Source organism: Ixodes scapularis, unplaced genomic scaffold (assembly GCF_016920785.2).
Source record: "Ixodes scapularis isolate PalLabHiFi unplaced genomic scaffold, ASM1692078v2 PGA_scaffold1__304_contigs__length_218370807, whole genome shotgun sequence".
Taxonomy (NCBI): domain Eukaryota; kingdom Metazoa; phylum Arthropoda; class Arachnida; order Ixodida; family Ixodidae; genus Ixodes; species Ixodes scapularis.
Genome location: NW_024609846.1, coordinates 119,629,630 through 119,646,883, shown reverse-complemented (window position 1 = coordinate 119,646,883; position 17,254 = coordinate 119,629,630). Strand labels below are relative to the sequence as shown.

The 17,254-nt window shown below is 47.3% G+C and overlaps 1 protein-coding gene across 1 annotated transcript in view; it reads right to left on the bottom strand.

The window, feature by feature from the left end:
- LOC8031397 (2-methoxy-6-polyprenyl-1,4-benzoquinol methylase, mitochondrial) overlaps positions 1 to 17,254 on the bottom strand; it is a 127,344-nt gene that overhangs the window by 14,788 nt on the left and 95,302 nt on the right. The window contains exon 5 of the mRNA XM_040222973.2: positions 13,152 to 13,240. Within this exon, the coding sequence (XP_040078907.1) occupies positions 13,152 to 13,240 (89 nt within the window). The remainder of the gene's footprint in view (positions 1 to 13,151; positions 13,241 to 17,254) is intronic.

The window sequence follows — 17,254 nt, the reverse complement described above, 5'->3', positions numbered from 1 at the left end:
ACAGCCGGATCGAAATGAATGTTCAGCAGAACCAAGCAGATCTATTAGCCCTCATTAAGCGATGTCGCGGCCATTTTGCTTCTAGGTACTGCTCCTCCCTCGGCGCCCCTGCTCTCCCAGTCACGTGACCTAGAATTTCCCCTTCTAGGGACAATAGTTAACTTTAACCCACGGTTCGCGTTCGAGAAAACGGGCCCTGGTGACATATCGCATTTGTTCGAACTGTTCTGTTTGGACAGACACAATCGCTGTTGTGTTTGACTGCGTGGGTGAGTAACAAAACCAAAAGGATGGTACCGATGCTGCTTCACGTTTCATTTTAATCGTGTAACGAACAGACGCTTTATTGCATGCTGAAGAGACAAATCTGGCACTCAAACTTTGAAAATTGATGTGTCTGAAACTAAAATAGAACCGAACCCCAGGCTCGGTTCCATGCGAAAAGAGCCCTCCCATTCTGAAGTCCTCCGCTGACACAAAATCTTAAAATTAATGCATCACTTTTTTTTTTCTTTTTAATTTCGTTATTTCCGTGTGGGTTCGTTGGAGTTGTTCAGGACTCTCGCATAAACCGTCTGTTCATAAGCTCATATGCACACGAAAATTAACGTGGGCCAATAATTCTTCTCTAAGATGGAAAAAAAAAAAAAAAAAAATAAAGATAAAACCGATTCTTTTATTTATTAAATATTTCACGCAGTACCAAGTTGACCTGTGTTATGAAATGAAAACCTATGTAGACGAATATTAATTAATGTTTCAATCAGTCTTTATCTGCATAAGAACTCAAGTGTGATTCGTTCGATCAAGTATCTTCGCTGTCCGGAAGAATCGGATGTGTGCATCTTTGATTTCTAAAATTAAGCTGAGTGTGAAATTGACGCTCGCGTGCCAAGGACTGTTCGCGCTCGACGGCCGTGGGGCCCGCTGCATCTTTTATTTCGCGGAGATCTGCCATAGCAAAGTCGCCCAGTCAATGGGTGAGCGGTGTTTGGCAACTTCCGGTTCCTTAGGAAATTTTGTTGAACAGTTGACAAAAGACGACGGTAATCTGCAGGCCTGTCTAATCATGGTTCTGATGAAAACTACAGTCTGGAGGTTTCAAAACCATGCTTGCACAGGGTTGTAGCACATTGTTGTAGCTCATTTTTGCTGGTGTGCGGGGGAGTGTTCTACTTGTGTTCTGTGTATTCTGTGTGGTCAGTGATGCATATGTATCTGTATCTACCATGCAGCGTTTTAAAGTCGGGGGAACTTGAAAAACATCTTTTTAGAGTGTGCTGGCTAAAGGGAGCCATAAGAAAACCCATAAAGCCTTCTTTAGCAGACCATATTAATGGTTAAAGACATCAAAGGAAAAACCATAGGCAGCTATAGCATGCAGGCTATAGAGAGCCAGCCATAGAAAAGCTAAAGAACGCTATGGCTGGACAGTGATAGGGCCATAAACAAAGTTAAAGAGGCCTATAAAGCCGGCCATAGAAAATTCTAAAGACAGCCATGATATTCTTTAGCTAATTGAACCATATAGCTAAAGCCGACCATACAAAGAGTTTTCTATAGCCGACCATAGGACAGTTTTGTATGGGGGGGGGGGGGGGGGGGGCGCAAAATGTAATTTTTTGGCTAGGGTGAATATTAGGCGTAAGTAAACTCCGGCTCACACTAAAATCTTTCTTCTCGCATCTTTTGATCTTGGTAACGTCATGCATAATCTCAAAACTTTCGCATCTTGTCACCACCACTAGCGTGACGTTTTAGAGGAGTTTGAGCTTTCTGCGATGCGTGGTTTATTTTTTGGGAGCCGAAAAAACCGCGTTTCATTTTCTCCATTGGGGCCTGCACAAACAATATTCGACCGTAATATCAGTAAAGGCGAAAAGTGAAATAAAATAAAGAAAAATCTCGCAATTTTTGAAAGTTTGGCAAAATTACGCTGTTTATGTACAATGTACCAGATATGTTATCTGGCACATTGTACACATACCATAATCTATTATGCTCGCAAAAAAAAAAAAGAAAGAATTGCCGACAAAGATGTGGAATAAGCTCTTTCAAACCACCTGTTGTGAAAACACACAATATAAACAACTCTTTTTTTTTTTTCTTCTGAGCGAACGTTGCATTGCTAAGCAGGCGAATAATCAAGGCTGGAACAGATGTGCGGAAAAAAAGCAACCAAGGATTACAACGAAATGCAGAGCACGCAAAATCTTTTCCCCACAATGATTTTTGAAAAGCGAGGGTATATGACACATACAGTGACGTGGCTGGTCTGAGTCATTTTAGAGCACGTTTTGGAGCAGCCGATAGTCCATTTTGGAGCAGCAAAAAGTACTTTTGGAGCATAAACACATTTCATTTTCCTTCATATACCGGTGCGAATATCATGTTAAGGTTTATGTGCCTAGGTCTACTTTGTCAATCTGATTTTGGGCATCCGTTTGATGGCATCAACAGAATGGCAGCTTTGATTCTCTGGCTAGCAGGTGCGCCTGCAGCAGCAACTGTTCTAAAGCAAAAACCTAAAACAAATGGCATATTACACGCGCGTTCGTCAACGCTTTATGTTGGTTCTTTATTTGGAAATTTTTACACGGGGAAGGCGATCCGAGTGTACTTGCATTTCCAGCATTGTCCTTGATGCTTGGGTAATTTAGCCATACGTCTATTACGCATAGGAGCAAGTTACAAGGTGCTCATTGAAGAAGGGCACTATGAACTGCCGTGCATGGTTATTTTAGCTACATATTCCACTCGCCTTAATGTTAGAATATAATAATTTCTAGCACCCAAGTTGATGTTTCCTTTGAGTTTTAACGTTGTAATAAACCTAGAGTTCTTCATTTTGATAAAAATACAGCTTTTGACATTCGATTATGAACATTAAGGACATTTTAAAACCAGTTTTCATTAAAAGAACACAGTATGTAAACAATAAATACTCTTTCTTAAAACAAAATCCCGCCGAATTTGTTTAGCTTATTTTCAGGTTTGCATGTACTGCCCCATCTAATTTATACTTAATTTATTGTATTCTCAAAGGCATCGAACGAATGAAACCTATGTAAAGATAACTAAGCGAGAGTGGACATAAAAAGTCAACTTTTAGAGCAGTTCAGAAAATGTTCTCGCAGTACTCAAGTATCCTTGATAAATCTGTAGCAGCCGAGCGAGTGGTGCTTCCGCGACGATGAAAAAGAAGCATCTCGGCGCGAACACACAGAACGAGACACCACGAGCTGGGAGATTCGGCGACCGAGCGGCCCGGCGGCTATACTTCGTCTCACCTTAGCATGGACTATTGTTAGCCGCGCATGCTAAAAGCGCGAGCTATTTCCTTTGGATCACGCTTGGGCTGCTGCACAAGCGCTCCTGCAGCGGGTGCTCCAGTCAAGTCAGTCGAGGCTACCCGCTCGCGCTTGTACAGCCTTCGCAGTTAGTCCATGCTAAGGTGAGACAAAGTATACATCGAGCGATGCCCAGGACAGTTTCATTTCTTTTGTAAATATTGTACATAAAAACTATGTTGAGAGGTATATACCTGGTTCCAACATAATTGGTGACCCGGACGTGATAATGTGTCTGCGAGGGTGTTTTCTTTTCCTTTCACGTGTCGGATATCGGAAGTGAACTCCGCGATGAAGGAAAGATGTCGCAGCTCTCGTGGTGAATGATTTTGGTGCGATGACTGAATGGCATAAACCAGCGGTTTGTGATCCGTGGCTATGAAGAAGGCACGCCCTTCCAGGAAGTGTCGGAAATGTTTGATGGCTAAGTAAGCCGCAACTACCTCTCTTCCAAAGGTACTATACTTCCTCTCTGCGTCTAGTTTACGTAAAAAAAAAAAAAAAAGAAAAAAAAGAAAAAAGATATAGGGGACTATATATTTGCGATCTTCTGCTGCAACACACCTCCGACCGCGACGTCCGAGGCATCGACCATCAGGCACGTTGGCGCATCTGAAGACGGGTGTATGAGGAGTGTGGCATTAGCTAATTCTTTCTTCACGCTCTCAAATGCTATCGACGCCTCCGGGGGCCATGGCAACGTTGATTTCTCGCCCTTGGAGGTGCAAAGCAGTGTCTCCAATGGCTGTAGAAGCTTGGCACAGTGGGGAGAAAACGCCTGTAAATGTTTAAAAGCCCCAGAAATCGCCGGAGGGCGCGTTTTGTTGTAGGTTGTGGACAATCGGTGACGACTTTGACCTTGTCTGGTAGTGGTCGGATACCTCTACAGTCAATGTGATGGCCAAGAAAGGTCAGCTCTGGTACACCAAACTGGCATTTGTCCACGTTTATTATAATGCCATACTTGTGTAGCCTGTCGAACAGTGTGGTGAGATGGCGCTTGTGTTCCTCCGGGGTTTTGCTCGCTCCAAGGAGGTCGTCGAGGTAGGCAAAACAAAAAGGCAAACCGCGGATGACCTGGTCAATAAATCGCTGGAAGGGTTGGGCTGCGTTACGCAGCCCAAACGGCATTGTGACGAACTCAAAGAGGCCGAAAGGGGTTGTTATGGCCATCTTGTGTATGTCCGCAGGTTCAACCGGAATCTGATGGTAAGCCTTTATGAGGTCTATCTTCGAGTAAATGGTGGTATCCTTCAAAAAGGCAGTGCAGTCTTGAACGTTTGGGATCGGGTACCGGTCAGGAATTGTAGCTGAGTTCAGAGCCCTATAATCCCCGCACGGTCGCCAATCGCCGCTCGTTTTGGGCACTATGTGCAGAGGGGACGACCAGGGACTAGAAGATGGGCGTACGACTCCGAGTTGGAGCATATGGTCGAATTCCTGCCTTGCGACCCGCAGCTTTTCAGGTCCGAGTCGACGTGGTCGGCAATAAACAGGCGGGCCCGTCGTCACGATATGATGAGTGACGTCATGTTTAGGTACCTCGCCGATGTTGCGCGGCTTGATGAGGTCTGGGTAGTTCTCGAGCAGGCTGGCAAATAAATTGGAAGGTGGCTTGCCGAAAGTGGGGCTAAGAGCTGGCGCTCGAGACACAATACCAGAGACTTGTAGGTGAGTGGTCGCATCAATTAGCCTTCTTTGTGTCATGTCCACCCAGATGTTGAAGTTCCGAAGGAAATCTGCTCCAATTATTGCGTAGCTGACGTCTGCAACCCAGAACAACCACTGGAACCGTCGTCGGAGGCCAAGGTCCAACGTTAGTGATTTTTGTCCATACGTTTTGATGGGAGAAGCGTTGACAGCTTGCAATGATGTAGTTTGGACGCGATTCCGGCGATCAAAAAATGAGGATGGAATGATGCTGACCTCAGCGCCTGTGTCCACTAAGAAACGGGTGCCGACGATCTTGTCGTGGATGTGGAAGAGGCGGCTGGTGGGCCGATATGGGTCGCTCGCCGCCACTAGCGATCGGCCGTCCCGTTTTTCTGGTTCCAGGAACAGGGTGAACAACAGCGGCGGGCATTCGGTCCGAACTGTCGGTGGTACCGACATAGCGACTTGTCTGGAGGGCGAGGCGACGGTGATGGTCGACGGCGACTTTCGCGACCGAAGTGTTGCTGTGACGATAGAGCATGGTCACGGGATTCCCGCCGAAGCTCGGACACGATGGTCGTCAGGTTCTGCACTTCTTGACGGAGCTTAGCGATGTCCGAAACAAGGTCTGGAGACTGCTGTGTTGCTCCGATGGTGGGACCGGAAACCTCCATAATTCGATCCGCCAGCTCGGCGAGTTCCACAAGCGGAAGCCTGTGGGCTACCACTAGGCCGACACAAACAGAAGCCGGCAGCCGTTGTAGAAATAGCTCACGGAGGATGGCGGCGTCGATGGAGGCCGCCTTGTCGCCCAGATGTTGCAGGTGTCGCAAGAACTGGCCGGGTCGACGGTCGCCTGGCTCTTCTGCGCTGAGGAGCTGCTGAAGGCGTCGTTGTTCAGAGGCGACGTGACGACTGATCAAGGCTTCTTCGAGAACTTCGTAAGGAGTGTCACCGCTTGGGGAAAGTAAAACGTCCCGCACCTCGGTAGCGGCTTGCGGCGGGAGGGCGTCAACGAGGAGCTCGTATTGCCGGGTCTGGGAGGTTATGCGGTGCAAGCGGAATTTGCTCTCCCCTTGTACGAACCAGAGCGCTGGATCCTCAGCCCAAAACGTCGGTAAAGTGAGGACTGAGGTAGCGGCGATTCCCAAGGCGGCGCTTGCTTGGGAGGCACTTGCCGGGTGTGCAGGCTCACCAGATCCGTAGACATGGCAGAATCACGTCCGGGTCACCAATTATGTTGGAACCAGGAATATACCAATTATGTTGAAAATTATGTGAAAAAAAAAAAAAAATGGAAGAAGTTGACAAAACTCTGTAATGCGAAATTAGAGCGCAGCTTTTGAGGTATTTTGATTTTGCGATATACCGTGCTAAACAATTTGAAAAAAGAAATATCTATATATATATACAATCATAGATCACTCTCCTCACATACTGATGCTGCACCCTCATCCCCTTTCGTTCCCTGACTTCCTCCTTTGTACCCTCCCATCCTCCTCCTCTGTACCTTCCCCTCGTCCCCCTCCATACCCTCCCCTCCTCCCACAGCTTCCCCGCTAAATTTAGCTGAAAAATTGACGCCACGTGACCTCAACACCAATTCAATTTGCCCGCTAAATTTACCTTGGAAAATGACGTCACATGAATCACCTATGAATAAATTCAGTTTCTCCGCTAGATTTAGTGGGAAAATCTACGTCACGTGACTTGAACACCAATTCAGCTACCTCGCTAAATTTAGCGGGGAGACAGTGACGTCCCATAATGCAACGCGCGCAATTACGCTGACGGCGACAGCGATGCTGCTCAACGCGGAAACGGGCTCCGAAGAGCCGCGCTCTAAAATATATTGTCAGCATGTCGCAGTCTATCATGTATACTATATCATTATAGCTATATATTATAGCTGCAGTTTTCTTCAGGAACCGTGTCCAGCAATATGAAAGACAAACGTGGCCGACACGGCCGAGACGGCGGCGGGCAGGAGCGCTGCGCGCGCTCGGGGCGATTCCATTCTGCTTGAAGGGGAGGATACTCACTCGGGGCTCAACAGGGCTTGAACGCGCTAAACAGTTTTCGGTTTCGGTTTAAAAGATAAAATGCGGCGAAGAGCGCATTCTTAGTTAGAAGGATGGCACGCATATCACGCTTTAACATAGTCAGAATAATCGCCTTGGCTCGGGCCAATTTCTGGCATGACGCTGACGAACTGCTCTCCGCCATGAAACCTAAACCAGAAAGTGACATGCGCGCTATGCGCTTGAGCTCCAGCCTCGAGTGAGCCCTCCTCTCGGGAGAGACTAAAATCGCAAGTAGCGAGCGCAGCGTCCCCGCCAGTGACCGTCTCGGCCGCGCGCTCCCAGTGGGCCTTTCATATTGCGGGAGACTGTACAACGTGCCGCTCCTGAGGACTCCGACGGCGACGCCGAAGCGGTCGCCTAAGAGCTGCGCTCTCAAACGATCTAATAAGCTAAATAATTAAGAAAGATTCACGAACTATATCATCATAAATCGCTCCACGATAATTTTTTTTTTCCCTGCACCTCACGTTATATTAAAGAGCGCAACTCTTAGGCGCCCGTTTCCGAGTTGAGCGGAGTCGGCGTAACCGCGCGCGTTGCATTATGGGACGTTTCCCCGCTAAATTTAGCGGGGAAATTGACGTCACGTGACTTCAAGACCAATTCAATTTCCCCGCTAAGTTTAGCGGGGAAAATGACGTCATGACTTTGTGTCACGTCACCCATGAACAAATTCAGCGGCGGGACAGGAGAGAAGGAGAGGAGGGGGCATACCCTCCCCTCCTCAAGAGCTGCGCTCTAATTTCGCACTACAGAGATTTGTAAACGTCTTTCATTTTTTACGTCGATGTCACTTATATAAACTTAAACGCATCACGATCCACTCATCTCTTTGTACGATCATAACACGAACAATCAATCGACCGATCTCACTGACCGTTCCACGCAAGCGTGACGCCGCCCTAACTGTAGTTCGGCAGCGCCAATGCACGAGACCGTTGGTGCCGCCTCGTGGTCTGCTCCCGGAGACCTTCAGCGGGCTTGTTGCGCGTGCGGAAACACTACAGGTCCCATGGTGCCTAAAAATTATTAAAAACACACAAAAATTGTAAGTGTAATCCTTTTTTTTAATGTCTTCGGAAGGATATACAACGAGTAACGTAACTACGTTACCCGTTCCTCGGAATAAGTAACGTAAGTACGTTACCCGTTACTGTTTTGAAAACGAAGCGAGTACGTTACACGTTACCGAAAATAAGTAGCGCGTTACCGGTAACGCCGTTACTTGTAAAGCGTTAGCACCAGCGCTGCATTTCGGCAAAATGTAGCAGGATGTAGCAGGGTAGGCGCTCTGGCGCAGTTCGGCGAAAATGTCGCAGCAATCGCGTCACTGGACACGTAACGCGCAAATGGAGGTTTTGTCAACAACACGTTCCAGATTTTTCTGTACGTTTATTAATCGGGCCGTTGTTTTTATTTCTAAGAAGAAAGTGTGCGGAACAATTGTTTCCCCCTGTTCCGAATTACGTGCGATTTACGGTGTCTTTCGCACATGTGTCCCAGCAAACAGAGACGGCTGAAAATGTCACCTCTATACAGACAAGCATACGTGCACTCTCGTACGAAGGCCGAAGCTGGCCAAAAATTGCGGGCCACCGAGGAGGTTTTTATAAGCTGACACGCTGACTGTGCTACATGCTCCCTTCGTGACCACCGAAAAAACTTTCTGAAGTCGAGCGAATAGTAGAATTCGACATACCCGGATAATAATAATTGGGGTTGTGTGGATATTTATACAGCGTGTAGTTGGTCAGCCATTTCAAAGTTGCGACGAGTCACTCGCTGTAGATGAGCAATTTAGCCAGTGCGGTACAACCGCTAGCCTGGGGTCTTTAACGTGCATCACGCAGTATACGCGACCGCACACCGGTACGATACTCATCCTTATCGAAACAAACAGGGGTGGGGATTCAGCCCGGGATCCCTGGGTTCTGCAACGCGAGCTTTCGCTCCACGTGCTCCGAGCTGGTGTGCGCTAGCTCAGTCGGCCACCGATCCCCCATACCCTACCCAAGTGGTGGTCTAGTGGTTTGACCGAGGTGTACTTGTGCGACACATAGTATCGCCACACAGCTCAAAAGAATCTCTCTGTGTCTAGACACTGAGCGCGACCGGTGCATGAGCTTAATCATAATCTCCTATATACTGACAAAGCCTGGCAGATCGCCACAAGAAGCTGCCGCCGAAATGGAAAAGGTGGAGCGGCAGACAACGGATGAGAGAGCCACGTGACTGGCGCCCCGCTGCGGCGAGGTGCCTAAACACACTTCTCCCGAGCGAACAAGTGTGCTTTGGGTCCTCGCCGCTGCAAAAGCTGTGCGCTGACGTCCAGATTCCCCGAGAAACGGCTCTTTGATGCTCTGTGCTACCAGATCCTCGCAACTCCAAATCTGCGACCGGGCACTCTGTGGCTCCGTCGTCAAACTGCCAGGCTTTGTATGTATATAGGAGTCTATGGCTTAACTGGTACTGAGTGTCGCAACGCGTACTGCTTTTTCTTCATCTTTTTTAGGCCTGAACGTATTTATAGTTTGGGCATTCACAGAGTTTCATCCATAAGCTGCAGCGACTGCTTTTTCCGAGTGGTTTGAGGTAAAGTAGGCGTGCCTGACTTATTGGAGTGAAAACACTATCATAATAAACATTAAAAAAAAAAAATCCACTCCGCGACGCAATTTTGCGGTGAGCTTTTTTTTAATTTTTTAGTATGGATCAAACCTTTGGTACGAGTTCGTAACGTCGGAAAACGCTTTCAAAATTTCGGTTCTCCTTTTGTCAGAGAGACAGTTCATTCCGGTTGGCCCCTTGCACTTCCCTTAAAACCACACCTCCTCCTCCTAGATTCTTCCAAGCACCTATCTTTGGACCCACATCAACAGCTTTGTGTATCAGTCATGCGCGTACCTAGAGCCCAGCGTTTTTTTTTTTTTCTTATTTATTGAAAATGCCAAGACTATCCTTTCCTATTCATATTCTAGGAAAAAATATTCTTTCCTAGAATTCATATTGTGCAACAAAACATAAGAATAGCGGACACCCGAAAACTCAAATAATAATAATCTAAAAAAAAAAAAAATGGCCGATGCTCCGGAGGTTAACATTGTTACTTAGCACGAACTGCAGGGATGTTTCTAAATCGAATGACAATATTTTTTACGCTTCTGTTTCGGCTCAGTTCCAAAATGGCGACGGATATTGCTTCCTCGCTATACGCCTAGCTGCGGGGAAAGCGTCCTCAAGGGCGCTCCCACGGAAATGCTCTGGGGAAGGTTTATCATTCGAAAGTAATGTAAACGATTTAATTTTCCGAGACCGGAATGTACTGGATTTCGAGACTCGATGGGCACCGTGCGGCCGCTAGGAGCAGCTACCAATCGCCCAGCGAACAGCGCCGCGCGCGGCCACTTTTAGTCGGCGTAGGAGGAGCGGTAGAGCTCCTCCGCCGCTCCCGCTGCTCCTGCGCTTCCGCCAGTGTCGTGGCCGAAGTAGGCATTGCAACCCCCACAGGTGTACCGCTGCAGTGAAGTGAAGTGAAAATGAAGTGCGGTGTACCACGGCACTTCATTTTTCCACTGCTGTGGACAAATGAAATGCGAACAGAGGAGCGGGTTGCTCGCTCCTCTGTTCGCATTTATAGGGGCGAAAATGTATGGCCTCCTCGCTCCGTGCTTCCCAAGCTACGGCATTGCGCCGAAGCTTGGGAAGCTTGGGAAGCTAGCGCGCGCTTTAGCTGCTACTAGCGGCGAGCTACCTCGCGCCGCACGCGTCGGGCGCGCAACGATAGCAGTGAAAGCTTTCAACGCACCGAGAGGCGTAGTGCCGAAGCTTGGGAAGCGTCGAACGAGGGTCATATACACGTGGGAGTAGGCCAGACAGCCTCGCCCCTAGGCTCACTTCCAGGCGGCGCAGCCTGTACCGCGAGCCACGCGCTCCTCTGTTCGCATTTCATTTTTCCCCAAAAGTACATCTAAGCACTTCTTATGAGTTGTGACTGCGAAAGCATGCATGTCATTCTCCTGGTCCCTTGTTTCGTCTGCGGAGTATTTGCGCCGACGGCAAAGCGAGCCCTCTCCTCGCCGCTCTTACCTTGGACTCTTTTGTTACTGCCGCGCTGACGGACACGCCGCGCCATGGGGTGGCGGTCGATGAAACTGACGCGCAGGGACCAATGGGAGCCTTATTCCTTTAAACTACGACGCGCGCCAGCCAATGGGACCGGAGCCGAAATCGATCAGCTTTACTCCTCTCCTTTGGGATCGGGGAAACTAGGTGCGGTTCGTTGTTTGGGCTTTTCATGTGGTTTCATAGCTGGAAGCTGGCATCATTTTGAGAAAGGATTTAAGGTGCCGTTTGGCGGGGCTTCAAAGCTGATGACGTCAGCCCGCTCTATGGGACAGTTAATGCTTTCGCATTAAAAACAATCTGTGAAAGATGCGCTAATCCGCTTTGTGCAGGTGTTTTATATACGGCCACGGGGGAACATAATATCGGGGTCTAATCCTCACGATAAGTCGGATAAATAACTAAAATCTTTTACATAACTTTTTTGGTTGGTGAAAATAGACACATGGTTCCTATTAAACAATAGCTGACCGTCATCCAAAAGCACTAAGTCAATCAATTTTCTAACGACTTGGAGCACGTGGAAAGCGCGGGGGTGCACCAGAGTTACCGCCCGTGCAGCAGGCGCAAACCTAGCGGTGGAAAAACGCGGATGATAATCTAATCATCCAAGTTTTCCCACCGCTAGCTTTGCGCCTGCTGCACCAGAGACAACCTTGGTACACCTCCAAGCTTCCCACGTGCTCCCAGCATTTCTAAGATTGACTGACTTAGTGGTCTTGGATGACGGCCAGCAATTCTTGAATTGGAGCCATATGTCTCTTGCCAAATTACAAAAAAAGTTAATTAAGATATTTTATTTATCTGACTTATCGTGAGAACTAGATCCCTATATTATGCCCACCTCCTCCTCCTCGTCCTCCTCCTCCGGGACAGTATAACACACCTGCACAAACCCCAGTAGTGTACCTTTCACGGATTTTTTTTTTTGTAATAAAACTGTTCGAATTAAAATCAAACAACCTTCAGAATCGCTTTCACTACCGATAACATGGAAGGTTTTTGAAGGGCCCTACAGGGCGTGAAGGGGACTTCGGGGCCTCGCCTACTTGACCTTCCGAATTCATACGCCTCTGAGAACGCCGGAGACGCGGAAACTCGCGAACCTACCTGCACAAGAGTTCGGTGCTGGGTGGACAGAGAAAGCCATCGAGCTAATTTATAGATTGGTTTATATCACGCACATTTTGCTATCATACTTCCCATCGAACAGTTTGGGCGAAAATAACATAGGAAAATAGTTCTTCAGATCTGGAGCATCCATCACTCAATGCTTCAAGCACTTCTTTTTTGCAAACAAGCAATCACCAAATGAGAAAAAAAAATTGGTTTTCCCCCGATCAGCTCGTTACGTTGGCTGATAATAACAAGGAGCCTTTGACACTTGTCACTGCTCTAGTGAAAACTATATCGACGGTCTTCAAGAGATGCTGAACCGAAATTTGAATTTCGCACAAAAAGGCCGCAGAAGCGTTGAAACGGGATGCTACTAACTCCAAAACATCACTCGTACGTCGACATCTCAAACGGATGGCCGTATTTTGGGGAAAGAAGGGTGCTATCAAGCGAGGACTATGACGTAACGATCCTGCTGTGACAGTTGAAAATGAGAGAAAGCGGCCTTGCTTCTCTCCTCCTCGCTTCAGTTCACCATGCTGGAGGGGACGAAGCAAAGAGGAAGGGAACGAGAATCGTGACGTCACACGCCTCGTCGGCCTCGTCGGCCCTGTTCAATCGCGCGCTTCTTTACCAAGAATAAAAAAAAAAAATACGGCCATCCGTTAGATATATTGCTGTATGAGTGATGTTATTGAGTTTTGCAGCCTCCCGCCTATCGTTGCAGCCTTGTATTTTGAGCTCCAAAGTTCGGTTCAGTATCCCTTTAAACCGTCAGTGTTGTAAGCGCCGCCTTCGTTTCGGTGTGGTGTGCATGCCCGCTTACCTTCGGAGCAAGGGGTTCTCCACTCGGCTGAACTCCAGGCAGAGGAACCTACCGCCGGGCTTGAGTACACGGTGGGCTTCCGACAGCACCTGCGCCGTAAACGATGAAACGTGAACGCGCAAGCATTGGCCAGGGGGAGCATTTTAGAGGACAAACATCCCCATTGGCGGCGTGCGCGAACTACAGGGGACGCTTCTCTAGCTATGATCATCATCGTTTGTGACGTCACGGGTAGGACAGACTGGGACAGAACGCGCAGATCTCGGATCCCTCGGCTCGTCAGCTCGCTTCCTCCGCTGTTTAGGAAACGCGCGGCAAAGCCTGTTTCACGCGTTGTGTTTATTTGGTGAAGTGATATTTGCAGTAGGACATTTTACCAAAGCTGGGAACCGCGGTACGCGTAGTCGTGCCAACAAACCCTTTTGGCGCTGAGGTGTCGAAGTGCTGGGATGGCGGTGTGCTGTTCTCTACCCCGGTACAAAAAACTGGATGATGAAAATAGAATACCCAGCGCTTTATGTACCCCACTACAGCATCGATACTACGGCAAATAGGTTGTCTGTTGTTTTTCTTTTTTCGGATAAAATAAAACGGAGAAAGTAATGTCTCATCAAAATTGAAAATAGGAAAGCCAAATTCGAGAACCTCTCGGGTGTGTAGTAAACATTTCAGTGAAAGCGACTCCGTGTACCCTGTTAGTTCCAATGTGTTCTGTGAGTACTCGCCTCTTAGAACTTTTCAAATTAATTCCTTTTTGTATAAAAAAAAAATGGCAGGAAGAAGCGGTGGCTTGCTTCCGGAGTCGTTTCAACTTCCCTGTCTATTCGCCCGGTTGACGCGAGACCTGCAAGACACCCTCGCGATCTAAGTCTTATATCTAGTAAGTCGGTGACACCTCAGCGTCCAAGAAAATAAAGAATATACCTGCTATAAATTAATTACTACCGTTTGTATGTTTCATTTTTGCGAACACAAATGCGCATAATGCGTGATGCGCTTATCAGCGATCGATTTTACATGTGCATGTAAATGATTCTTAATAAAAATAGGATAGAACAAATTAATCAATCGCCTGAATTTGCCGGGCCATGGCCGACAATTCAAGAATTTATAAAACGCTCCGTTTTCGTTTTTTTTCGAGCAGAAGTCGCGATGTGACATCAGCTGCTGACGAGCATTTGCACGTCATTTACCCTGGTAAACGCCAAACATTCTTTAACAACAACTTGCAGATCCCTCCCCCCCCCCCCTCCCCCACCCAAAAAAAAAAAAAGAGTTGGAGCTTTTATTTTGGATGATTATTTCAGTGAAGTAGACATTTACAGGTTGGGGGTTAATGTTAGCATGTCTCCCTGCCATTGGTGATTTCCAAATACTGAAAGGCGCAAGGAGCTTTTAGAAAACCTACGGCTGTCATAGGTTTAGAAATCACCGATGGTAAGGAAGGTAAGTGCAGACTAATTTAGTTTGTATCAATGTGCGGACAAATGGCTCTTCTTGGTCCCGCAGAAAAAATACGTAAATGTGACACAAATTGTTCCACATCGAGTTGTCTGACATGCCATCGAGTGAAATACGCCTAAAAAGGTTGTTTGTTCCCTCATCCGCTCTGATCCTGACTTCCATAAGAACAAAGCACACACATTGGAATTTCTGAACATTCATGCGGGCACAATTCAATACTTGCAGCACGTACATAATCTTCGCCATAACAACTAAAAAAAAAAAAAGTTGCATGCCGTTGTTTTTGCGAAATTAGACATATCGCGAGTGGGCCATCTTGACACACGTTGTCTCAAATCGTTAGCTGCATCAGACCAATAAAATGTGCAATTAGGTAATGGGTGAAGCGGCACACCAAGATATTTACAAGGTCCTTCACCCCATTCAATGTCTTCCTGGTTGTGTGGCCGATAGCCATAGCGGCAAGCGCGTTCCTCACCACCGACACGTCCCCCGAGCTGGGCAGTATCGAAGAGTTGAGTATCTTGTATCTGGTATCGCTTGCCAGAAAAACATGTATCGAAGTATCGGTATCGAAGATACTTTTTGAAAGTATCGTGAATTGTAAAAATACCCGATACTTGCAAAAGTGCGCTTCTAAATCGAAGCTGCGTTTTCTTTCACTCTTGTTCAGGGGAAGCTAGAGCATAGAAGGCCTCCGAAAAGACAACATCAAGTAAACAAATCTTGTGTCCGCGGCTAAAACAACAAACAAAGAAACACGATCGAAAGAAAGTCGAGCGGTTTCGAAATTTCTGCACGGGCATTGTCCTTTTTTTTGTGTCTATAGCAAACCCGGGTTGCACGGCCGCCCAGAGCACTACAGGAGCCAGACAGGAGGGCGCCGTCTGCAAAACGCTAGGCGGCCAGGCTGAGCTCTGTCCCTGGTTTTCTTTTCCGCGGAACTTCACTTGATATTTCCGACTGTATGGTGCGCACTTCGCAGTCCCAGTCTTGGAGTTGAATGTTATTTGTTCCGCCGCGTCGACTGGCTAGCAATGGCAGACAACGACAATACTCCTCGCTGTGCCATCTTGGACGGGAAGTATTTTACCGTGATTTCATCTAGGGACGACAGAGTAAAGGCTGCCTGTTCGTTTTGTAAAGCGACCATCCCTGGCGCCTACTCGTCAACCTCGAATTTCAAGCTTCACTTAAAGGTAGGTGCAGAATCAACATAAATTATATTTTTTGTTTGCTTGTAACATGCCAAGAAATGCATTGAGTCGAACAGAGTGTATCTATATATGTATCTAATTTTTCAGTGCTGTCTTATGTATCGAAACGGTGCATTTGCATAGCTTACGGAAGTACGCTTTGTGTGATATTACTTGTGTGGCGGCTATATAATTAATCGATACTTATTTTGTTTCAGCGCGTGCATCCACAAGAGCTAAGAAGGTTCGATGAGTACAAAGAGGGGTGGAGAAAACAAGCAGTCAAGAGAAAGGCCGACGCCCCTGCTGACAAAATGCGCCAAACGAAACTATTTTGCTCTCCCGGGAGTCAACTGACTCAGCCTAAAGTAGACAATCTGATCGTCAAGTTCGTTGTGGATGGGTGGCATTCATTATCGACAGTCGAAGAGCCAGGCTTCATACAGCTTGTAACAGGTGAGCTTTCAATTCTATGCGAAATCAGACTGCATTATAATTGTACATTGTCTCTTTTTCTATTTTAGGCTTGCGCCCAGGGACTAGTGTGATGTCGCGACGCTCCCTAGGTCGGCGAATTGATGAGGAATGGGAAAAGTTTCTGGATGACGCGCGAGAGAAGTTGTCTGGTCAAAGCTATGTTGCAACCACAGCTGACATCTGGTCCACTCACCATCGTAGCTTCATGGGTGTCACGGTTCATTGGGTAAGCGCTTTGTGTTTTGAATAAAACAAAATGTGTTTCTTTCCTTCACTACCGTGACAAAGGCAGTGGTAACACAGAATGTGTACGCATTATTTTGGGGAGCTTCCATCAGCTTGCTGGAAAGAGCGTCTCCGGAAGAAAGCCCTGTTAAAAGTAGCGCTCGAGCGGGAGTGGAACGCGTAGGTCACGTAGATTTTATGCTTCGCCCACGTGTAAGGTGAATCGAAGCATAAGGTTTCCTCATAGAGCGGTAGTACAGTGGTTAAGACATCGGATTCACAGTATGAGGGTCAGAGATTCGTAAAAAAGTCCCTAGTAGTTCAGTGTTTAAGACATCGGATTCATAATCTGAGGGACGCTGGTTCGTATCGGAGCGCTGCCGGTGTCTTTTATATTTCAATTTTCGTGTTCCGCACCTTCGTTACCAAGAAGGCGTCGCCGGAAGTGCCTGAGGCCATTCCTATAACATATTCTGTATTAAAAAGTAGAAGTTGTGGAAAATCATGATTAAGTAACTAATGAATGATAATATTTGTATATTTATTTAGATCGATGCTGGCACCCTTTCTCGGAGGTCGCTCGCACTGGCCTGCAGGAGGTTTCCTGGAAGCCACACGTACGACAGGATAGCAGAAATGCTGGAAGACATTAGGCAGTCCTTCGACATCTCGCGGGAGAAGGTCGTAGCCACGGTCACAGACAACGCCAGCAACTTCGACAAAGCCTTCAGGGAGTTCGGC